The sequence below is a fragment of the Silene latifolia genome, chromosome Y (assembly GCF_048544455.1).
Source record: "Silene latifolia isolate original U9 population chromosome Y, ASM4854445v1, whole genome shotgun sequence".
In the NCBI taxonomy this organism is placed as follows: Eukaryota; Viridiplantae; Streptophyta; class Magnoliopsida; order Caryophyllales; family Caryophyllaceae; genus Silene; species Silene latifolia.
Genome location: NC_133538.1, coordinates 43,047,920 through 43,059,325, shown reverse-complemented (window position 1 = coordinate 43,059,325; position 11,406 = coordinate 43,047,920). Strand labels below are relative to the sequence as shown.

General features: G+C 37.8%; 1 protein-coding gene across 1 annotated transcript; it reads left to right on the top strand.

The window, feature by feature from the left end:
• Nucleotides 1–3,337: 3,337 nt before the first annotated feature.
• LOC141627946 (uncharacterized) lies at nt 3,338–4,519 on the top strand. The gene is made up of 2 exons (XM_074441139.1): nt 3,338–3,358; nt 3,977–4,519. The coding sequence occupies exons 1-2, from the start codon at nt 3,338–3,340 to the stop codon at nt 4,517–4,519; spliced, it is 564 nt and encodes a 187-aa protein (XP_074297240.1).
• The last annotated feature ends 6,887 nt before the right edge of the window (nt 4,520–11,406 follow it).

Genomic DNA, 11,406 nt, shown 5'->3' with positions numbered 1-11,406 from the left:
GACCCCTCAATCACATGTAAATAACCTATTAACCACTTTCATCCGAGTAAATAATTTAATCAATCATTAAATTTACCAACGAGTATTAACAACACGCAATTCCGGCTTCACTGCCAGAATTCAGGTCAGGAACAGACGCAGCAACTACTGCGCCTATTCCAAGGGACGCAGCTCTGTTGCGCCTGTTCCGGGTTGATTTCTGCCTCTGAACTCCGTTGTTGCTTGACCTAGTTTAATTAGCTTACGTATAATTGACTATTATCCGTTTTATCGCCTACTGATTTGATCGTTGATTCATTCTTTTATTCGTTTTCTCAAATTATCCGTTTTGAAGGTATTTTCGACATAAATCGCCTAATCCATTGTAATTATTGTAATTTTTATTATTGTAATCTTCTTTATTGTATTTATCATTATTTCTTGTATCATTTGTATGTTTTCACATGTAATTGAGCATTAAATCCTACTTCGACCTAATTGCATGTTACATTACGTGTCAACCGACTTAGTGTTAATCTTCACATGCTAGGATTAAAACTTGGATGTTGCATTGCATGCATATAATCGACGATATATCAAGTATAAATGATTTCCCTAATCATTAGTAGAGGCCGCTATCGAGGCGGGCAGGATTAGGTGTTCGATCAAAAGAGCTTCCTAATACGTACCCTCACCCCTTACTCCAGATCTCCGTGAGCACCCGTGTTCATTGGCATCCACGAGAGTCATTCTAGACATAGAATGCTAAGGGTAACGATTGCTTAGTGTTCATGTCTCTACTTTGTGTCTTGACATGACACGAGGTATTCGAACGGTTCCAATTTCCCATAAAAATTGGTGGCGACTCCAACAAAATGCAAACGCTTGTTTTCCTAAGCGCCCCCGTGGGCCCCCCGCTGTCCACATATATATATATTGATTTGTCTCTAAGATTTTTGTGACAAAAAATTCGTTCTTTGTATGATAAATCGTAACTAAAAGATACGCTAATAAAAAAATTATAAACAATTTCATTAATTTTGTTTAAAAATATATACATTTCATGCCATTACTCAATTTTTTTGATTAGTTTTATAGTTCAATTTTTTTTTAAAAAAAATCTATAAATACTGCGCATTTATTGCGGGAATCTAAACTAGTTATATTACTATAGAATCTAATTCTATACAAACAAGCTAAGGTCTTTTTTTTTTTTTTTTTTTTTTGAAAACGAACAAGTTAAGGTTAGAGTAGACATTATAGTACATAGACGCACTTTATTTTAGTGAAGTCGTGAACTGTAAGGTACTCCGTATTTGGTTGGTCACAAATTCTCATTGATTAGTATATTTGGTCTTGGTGAAGACGGCCAAACGTCGCTTATTTTAACTACAAAATGTTACCATTTTAATGACAAACTATTATAGCTTTAAAAATTATTTACCTTAAAATGGTTACATTTTCATCTTAAATGGGTGACATTTTTGCGTCTTTCACCAAGACCAAAATATATCTCGCCATCAAAAGACTTGCTGTTGTTTGGTAGCTAATGATTACAATTAATGTTGTTAATCTGTCGCCTTATTGAGCCGCTAATTGCGTCTCCTTTGGCAACTTCACCTTGCAGATACGTTGAAAATTACTCGTCAAATTGTTCCAGTAATGATTAACTAGCTTCACTTGACCCATCCCTCATAGGAACCTTTCTAGAATACTCAGTTTTCTAAGGTTGAAGCACATACTGGTCATAATTCATAACCTAATGGTTAAGATAGAGTTATTCTGACAATAAATCACAAGTTTGAATCACGGTCCCTCATATATTACACCGGCCTTACGCCTTATTTCGCACAAAAAAGAAGAAGCTTTGGGTCAATACGGGTTCGGGTCATTTTCGTTGAAATAACATAATAAAATATCCTATGATATCTTCTTGGTCTATTAATAGATTGAATTTAACCCAACCCAGCTCGATACGTCACTAACAATTGATCCGACCAAACCTCAACTCGACACAAGAAGCTATGTCAACCAAGCAAAACCCAAACTCGATATGTCACATTGTCACCCTATCTGAATCTAAAACCGACCCGATTACCACTAAGGCACTAATAAGTGATGAGCAGAAAGAGGGGTAGGTCCCGGAAGATACTCACATGCTTTATCACTCCTAGTCTCAAACCGTGATCACATCCGTTTAGATTCAGTAAAGTAGCACAAAATAGTTGAGAAATTAAAACAAAGGCAGTTGATATGATGCAATAAGAATAAGGGGCGGATACAGGCCTAGGCTACTCGGGCTTTGGTTTTCAAGAAAATATTTTATATAGCTGATATAGTATAAAATCAATTGTTGTAGTTTGACATTGGTCTCCCAAGATTGGGATGCAAGATCGAATCTCCTCGGGGATTTTTTTTCCTCTTAAAATGCCTACTATTCACACTACCTACTTTCCTTTTTTTTCTTTTTTTTTTTCTTTAGACTTATTCTCTCTTCTCTTTTATTTTTCTTTAATATGTTATTACCTTAGTTTTCTAGTTTTCCCGTCTCCCACAAAATAGTACTACTACCAAAAAAAATATTACTACCTAAAGCTTATGCTCTTATTTTTTCGTATTTTTCCTAACATACCATATAATGTATTGAGCGGTGAACTTTTTTGTCTATCATAGTTTTCGAAATGACGTGAGATGTTGATCTTGTTTCTCTATTGAGAAGTAGTCTATAATTTCAACTTTCCAACATGTTATGATGTATAAGTACATCATTTTACGCCCCAAAAAGTGAGTTATGGGCAGATTGTATATATGTTATGTACACAGTAAAAATCAAATTAGCTAAAATAGTCTTACAAACACAATTTAAATGCTTAATAGCTAACATAACTAGAAAAATTATAAAACAATATGTTAAGTATACGAGTAATCAAGTATTTATAAAGTCTGTAAAATATCAAATTAAAACTCGTAATTTGTCATGTTTGGTTAAAATATTACGGAAGTGACACATAGAATATACTATTTAATTATATTCGGTAAAAACATGTATTTTGAACCTTTGAAAAAAAAAATTAGCTCTAGATATTTGCAATTTCTGGTTCCCCTGAATAAGATGCAAGCACAAAACTATACAAAAAGACAATAACTGGGAAACAAAGTAGAAATGCACTTGCAAAATGAAAATGTGGCTCAGTAAGTATCATAAGCTAGCTGATTTATATCGACGACGTTTTAGTAAATATCGACGACGTTTTTTATAAAAAAGACGATAACTGCCCTTTTGACTTTCTCTCTTTAAAAAAATTTCTCTCAAACTCAACTAAATTAAAAACAAAAACCAACAACAACAATTAACAATATGTTGGATCCCGATTTAACGGTACGTAAACAACTTAATCACTTCAATATTTGCTTAATTTTAAATTTTTTTTGCGCATCGTTAATTCTATTCGATAGTTGATTTACTTGACGCATTAACTTAGTAGTAGCGAAATTTTGATTTTTTGCGTAAATCTGAAAATTGTCCCCCGAAAGATGAACCATGGACCAAAGTTGAAAACCAACGTTCAGACCATGGTCCAAACGGTGGAAATCAACGTTTGCCATGGACCAAACAATGGATTTCCACGTTTGTCATGGTCCAAACGTAGGATTTCCACGTTTGGCCATGGTCAAACGTTGGAATCCTTGGTTTGGCCACAGTTAAACATTGAAATCCTTGGTTTGGCCATGGTCAAACGTTGAAATCCTTGGTTTGGCCATTGTCAAACGTTGATTTTCATTGTTTGGCCGTGGATTAAAGTTGGTTTTCTTTGTTAGTCTGTGGTCGATCGTTGGAAAGTAATGTTTGGCCACGCTCGTTTGTTGAGTCTCGTGTTTTAGGCATGAATTACTCGTTTTCTACTCGTTTTAACTTGTTTTTCTTTCGTTTTACGCAATTTATTTAGGTTATGAATCTTTTTTATTGTCTTACTATAGTCCGTATTGCTTGTAACAGGAATCGTGGGAGACTTTTGGCGAGAATTCAATTGATTACAACCCGTTGTTTGAGACTACTATAGATTTCGAAACGCCTGACGATGCTTTCAATTGGGCTCAGAAAATCGCATTCGAGAATGGGTTTGCTTTGGTTAAACCAAATAACGGAGCTAAAAACAAGAAAAAGAACGGGTTGTTGGCAAGTTATTTTCGATGTAAAAGACATGGGTTACCAAAAGAATCGGATGATCTTGAAAAGCCAAGGAGGTCGCAGAAGTGTTCATGCAAGTTTCGTATTCATGCCGTTCAAAATTTCGTGTCTAAAAATGATCAAGAGACGCTAGTGTGGAACATTGTAACCTCCGAGGGTGCTGGACTACACAACCACAACGTAGCCGTTTATAAGGACGGGGATCGGCACTTTGCGGGATTGGACGCGGAAAAGAAGGCATATGTTAGGCAACAAACATTGGCCGGGGTTCTACCGAGGGATATTAAAAATGGTCTTCATTTGAGAACCCCCAAAAAGCCTCAACCGTCAAGCACCCAACTATATTATTGAAAACCATAACAATCATTTTACTAATTTCTGGAATTCATGACAATTTCTGGAATTCATGACAACTGATGCAAAGTTGGAAATTTTTGCAAATACTCACTACTTCATAACAATGGCTAACATAAGGAAAACAAACAAATACAAGATACACTTGAAATAAAACTTCATCATCCTTGACAAACCCGAAATTTCTTCTTTTAAACCTATCACTTGCTCTTTCATGTCATTTCCACTTGATGCATCATCACCTTCATCTTCACATGCTATGTTCAACCTTTTTGTTATTGTCAAATGATCTTCAGTCAACCACGACACAAAATTATTGCAATCTAAACACTTAAAATACGCTTTCATTGGATTATTAATTGACCCGGAAATCTTGTTGATAGCGTTTTTGCCACAACGATTGCAACATTGATTCTTAAAATTAAGGCCTTCAATTGAGTGGTTTCTCCACATTGAGGATGATGTCGACATTAGTAAAGAGATGAAGAAGAAAATAGAAGTGAAAAGTAGAAGAAGATGAGGATGATTGAAAACTGGAAGAACATGTATATGTTAATATAGTTGAGATTCAGACAAAAAACCGTTATTATTCAAAAATAGCCGTTACAATTCAAAATAACCGTTATAATTCAAATATAGCCGTTACAATTCAAAAAAACCGTTATAATTCAAAAATAGCCGTTACAATTCAAAATAACCGTTATAATTCAAATATAACCGTTACAATTCAAAATACCGTTATAATTCAAAAATAGCCGTTATAATTCAAATATAACCGTTACAATTCAAAAATAGCCGTTATAATTCAAATATAACCGTTACAATTCAAAAATAGCCGTTAAAATTCAAAAATAGATGTTATAGTTCCGAGCTTATAAATAGGCCATTCTATGTCAATTTCAATCACAACATCCAATCCTATTCACTCAATACAATACTAAAATGGTTCTCACAAATACTCGGAAAATCAGAGGTTATCAAGGCAGAATTGATCTAATTGTTCAAAATTTACCAGTGCTAGTTTCTCGACTTGAATTAGTGGTTCCCAGTGCCACTGTATGACACATGCTTGAAAATCCTCCAATTGGTAACCTTTGTATAATCTTAGCCGGAAACCCAGATCTAATTCTAACTCCAGCAGTTACTGATGAGGTTGTTTCTAATGAAGCATTAACCGAGAAGATGTGGGAGTTTCGCAGGTTAAGAAGTGATCTCTTTACATATTTTGAGCGCATCCTCACCGTGATCGATTACGCAAGACTATCAGACTTATGTGCCGGTAGAGTGCTCAACCTGGGAAATGTTTATCTCTACGTCAATGATTTGTTGTATCAATATGTGGCTACCCAACCTGAAGAAATTGAGGCTCAAGATTATGAATAAGATAAGAAATCATCATCTTCATCATCGGAAGATAATTAAGTTCAATAGTTATTTGATTATGTTTTAATTAAGTTGTATGTTCAATTTATGTCATCGTTTCATTTCCATTTAAGTTGTATTTTCAATTTATGTCGTCGTTTCATTTCCATTTAAGTTGTATTTTCAGTTAAGTGTTGTCTCTATATTATGTCCTAATGTTAAATTGTATCGTGTTAAAAATTAAGTTCTCGGGTACGCTTAATTTCCGTTAACTACGTTTTAATTTGTACTGTTTAAGTACGAGATCGATCAATAAAAGGATTACTAAAGTTAAAAAATCTGAAAACTAAAAAAAACCATAAAAATTATCCATACAAAGATACTAAAATATCCATACAGACATAATCCGAACAAAGAGACAAACATTAAAAAAAAAAAAAAAAAAAAAACTAGTCGTCATACACGTCCTCATAGTAGGGACGCATCTCCGCAAACAAATCCTCTAGAGTCTCTCTCTCTCGGCCTCCTCATTATCTTGCTGGAAGACATTCTTGAACTTACGACTAAGAGCTAGGGCGACCTCCGGTTCCTCATGAAACTCGACAGACCGAAAATGGAGGCGGTGTGAGGGGGGATAAAAGTAGAGGTGTGAACTCTCTGCATACCAAGTCATGTATCCATCAGTACAATCGAAAGGCATATATGCTTTCCTTGACAGTTTTCGTAACGGTGTGATGGAGTTCTCGGTCATCCATGTCCTATCGGGCTCTTGCCTGAAGTCCAGCCTGTAAGTCCCGTTCGCGGCCCGAGACTCAACAACCGCAATAGGCATCGGGACCGGGATAGCCTGAATATACCAAACTGACGCATGCACCGATCCGACTGGTATGGCTCTACTATATAAAGATGCCTGATAAAACCCGAGTAAAGCGATACTCTGCAAGCTCCCTGGGGACGGTTCCCGTAGGGCAACCATCGGACATGCTCCGACCTAAGATCGTCCAAACTATGACGATATAGCTGAAAAGTATAAGAGTCGCCCTTACCCCGAGGCAAGCTGGCCCAAGCCTGAACAAGAGGACGGTCATCAAAAAAGAAACCACCGCCGGGTCGGAACCTGGGAAAGTACTCGTATATCCATGCCTGGAGTAACGGTAGACACCCACTAACACCAGTACTATCTCGGCGCGATGCTATCCCTAATCGCTTCGGGTAACAAGTAAGCCAAACAAGTTGCACCCCAAGCATAGGAACCAACCCGATCAAGACAATCAAACAAGGGCAACAACTGAGCGGACACCCTATCACCACTCTTATCCATGAAAATAGTATGACCCTGTAAAATCAAGAGGTAAGCCCGTAACGAGTCATGCTCGTTCCCTAGGTAAACAACATTCCTCAAGTCCGATGTAAGTAAACCGCCATTCTTGTAGCGCGGTGGCACAACATCGGACTCAGGAACTCCATAAAACCTCACAATCTTGCCCCTCAGACCACTATCATCAGCCTCGCCCAAACCGTCCACAAGCACCCGCTCACCACTAATAGGTATCCCAAGAATATGCTGGATATCATGGAGCATGATATTAATCTCTCCAAAAGGCATATGGAAAGTGTTAGTATCCGGGTGCCACCTCTCGATAAAAGCACTAAGGAGGTTATCATCTAGGCCGGTGGTAAAACACTCCCTCAAAACCCCAAGCCCGCTACTTTGTACCCTAGCCGCAATGACCTCACCGAGACATATCTGCCTAATCTCCCTCGCAGCTTTCGGCCTCTCGTAGAGCTTGATCCATGACTTCATATTCTCCGGGTTAGGGTCCGACCAACAGTTGAACGCAACGTGACCACCAAAACTCTGTAAGGTGCCAGTGTTACTATGACCACCAGGAACGGGCTCTCTCAAGATCCAAGAACTATCCCTCCTCGGCCTCCTCGACCTATCGGTGCTAGAGGACATCTCTCTAACACTCGAATAGCGTCCTCTACTATCCCGGCCCAACCTCAGACTCAACAACCTCTGCGGTGGCGGGTTCTCTTGGACCCGATACTCTCCAGCATCCTCCTCCTCCTCCTCGGAACCGTCATCCGACGGCTCATCCTCTCTATCATGCTGGTTACTGCCAGCAACCTTCCGTGACCTCGCCTCCTCCGACTCACTACCGACGTGACCGGGAGTAGGCATCATAACCATTCGAGACGTCTCTCGAAGTGGCGGTGGTTCTTTGTGGGCCTGCTTAACTCGCAAACGACGCTTCGAGCCCGTAACAACCGTCCAGCGGTACGGTCGTGTACGTTAGGCGGAGGCGGAGCGTGCATGATGGTCTTTCCTCTCTCATTTCGATCTGCCATCTGCATTAAGAGAATAAAAGTTGTTAGAAAACACGTTAATCGACTAAAAAACATATAAAGTAACAAAAATCGGCAAATAATAGCAAAAAACACGGTTTTTTAAAAAATGAATTAATTTACCACGGACGAACAAAAAAGACCCTTGTTTGACCACGGATGAACAAAAAAACCCCCTTATTTGACCGTGGTCAAACGTAATTTTTTTTTACCATAGCCAAACGTTTTTTTTTTTTTACCATGGACAAACGAATTTTTTTTTTTTACCGCGGCCAAACAAAATTTCCCAACGTTTGACCGCAGCCCAACGTGAGGAATTCACGTTCAAACCATGGCCAAACGTAATTTCCCATCGTTTGCCATGGTCTCGCCCCAAATCGACAATAAATCACCTCCCAATCCGATTTAACAACATCAAAAATCGACTCAAAATCTAGTCTATTTCGCAAACAACATCAACCTAAGTAAAAACAATAATAAAATTTACATAATAAGAACTAATTAACATGAATTTTACAAGAAAAACTAACAATTTCAAAACTAATTCAATTAATTTTAATAAAAACCTAACACATAACCTAATTTCAATTACAAAACAAAATTAAAGTCATATAATCAGTTAACAACAACAATAAGGGAAGGTGAAGAGAAACTAGCAATTAAAAGCAATTATTTGACAAAGATTTGGCTAAATTTAACAAAATAAAATTTAAAATATTGAGACTAACTTGTTATGGTGGTGGAAGAAGTGGCGGCTGGCGGCGGCAATGGACGGTTTGCGGCGTGCGGCGGCGGCGTGTGGCGGCGTGGTGGTGGTGTGATGTGGAGGAATTAAGTGTTGTTGGTGGTTGATTTTTAATTGTTTGAGTTTTTTGGAATTAGAGAGTAAAGTTAGATTGGTAGAGAGAGTAAGGGTAGTCGTCGTCTTTTGCAATGAAAACATCGTCGATATTTACGAATCGAGTTTTCCGCCATTAGGCAGTCAATTTCAGTAATTTGCGGGGTGGGCCCTTTACTCACCAAAAAGACACTTAAAATGCAATGTTGGGCCCTTTTCGTTTAATAATTTCATATGGCCTATTTTGTTATCTATCATTATTCATTCCCGCCTTAGGCATGCAAACTTGTACCAATACCTAGCTCCATCATCACTTTGAGTTCAATCTTATTCTTCTCATAGCATCCTATGATCAATCTCTCTATGTTAATTAATGGTTAGGATAAATATAATTTAGTGATTATACTACAAATTGTTTAATATAGATACCAAATGAAAGTATAAAAAGTACTCCTTCCATACCACACCAATGATAACATTGAGAATCTTGTCACTATTCATGGTCGTAGGGAATCTTTGATATTATTCTTAATCTATAAAACAAAATATAGTCATGTGAGATATCGTTACCATTGGTGTGGTATGAAGGGAGTAATATACTACTGCTATCTATTCACCACATTTCCAAATCTCAAATTTACGAATATCTATGTCACAATGATCAAATCTAGGGGTGCTAACGAGCCGAGCTCGAGCTTGGCCTTGCTCGGCTTGTGCTCAAAAACCAAAACTCGAACTCGAGGCGATCTCGAGCTTACCCGAGCTTTAAAAAAACGTGCTAATTATAAAGTTTGCGAGCTTTAACGCGAGCTCGAGCCAAACTCGAGCCCAAATCGAGCCTATATAAAACTGTTTATTTTTTATTTTTTTTCTTTCAATATTTTTAATAACAAGGCCTGAAAATTATATGTAAAAATATTTCGCAAATCAGCGAGATATTTGTTATGTGTGATACAAAAATATACTCATGATAAAATATTTTTACAAAATATGAGCAATATTTTATGTAATCGCACAAGTTCGAGCCGCTCGCGAGCTTTTCGAGTCGAGCCAGCCTTTGCTCGGCTTGACTCGTTAAGCTCTCGAGCCGAGCCCGAGCCCGAGTCGAGCTCGCACGAGCCGAGTTTTGACCGAGCCGATCTCGAGTAGCTTACGAGCTGTCTCGTCTCATTAACATCCCTAATCAAATCTAGATATCGCACCTATATATTTAAGCTCAACTTCAAGTGACTCGAAACATGTTTTAGTAAATATACTATTTCTATCTGTTCAGTGTTCACCACATTTCCAAATGTCAAAAATTTTAGGAATATAAACCAAGAATGAAAACAGATTAACAATAAACAGGTAAACTTAAGTGTACGTCTAAACATTTGGACGGATAATTAATTAAAACCGGCAGCTTTCGGGGTGGAGGAGGAAATTGAAGAAAGTCTGTACTCGATAATTTGTCATTTTACAGTGAATTTACCGTAAAATAGTACTCCTCCGTAGTACTTTCCAAAGTTTCCATGTACTCATAGTTAATTACATGGAGTTTGAATGACAATAAATAATGGGTGCTGATTTTCGCAGTATATATCTTACTCATTGTAGTACACTATTGACAATTATATCCCTTTTATTTCCCCTCCCACTTTCTGTCACTAACTTCTCTCTAATCTATTCTCTCTAATTTCACATGTTAACCATGTAGTACATTGATAAATAATTTTCATACCACAAATAATTATGCAATGCCTAAATAAATTATATGCTTATTTAATAAATTATTTTACGAACAAATCTACTACAATCATAAACGTATTGATATACTATGGAATACATTTGTGAACAAGAAAAACAAAGTAAAAGTAAATTCCAAGCAGTTACAATGTACACTACTACATTGAGCAAAAACGAAAAAGAAAAATTCATCCAAACTACGCCATATGAAATACGCGTCGTCTACGCTGCTAGTCGTCGGTGAACCTCCACCAGCAGCCACCTGCCCAACACCACAACTACCGTTAGCCACCCACCATGACCACCAACCTCATCAAGCGACCACCACGCCCATCTCCGACAGCCTAATTGGCGTACATAATTCTATGCGCCATTCGCACTCGTCGCCTCTAATGTCAACATTTGTTCGTGCCACCATGTGCGCCGCCCTACCACATTTTACACCACCGCGCTTCCCTTTCTCACACCGGCCGTCCTCTCCAGGCCCACCATGCCACCGTCGCTCCTCGTGTTATCCTCCGACCAACATCGAACGACGACAGATACAAAAATCTATCTAATTCAAACCCTAATATAAACACCAGATTCTTATTAAAAAGAAACATTGAAC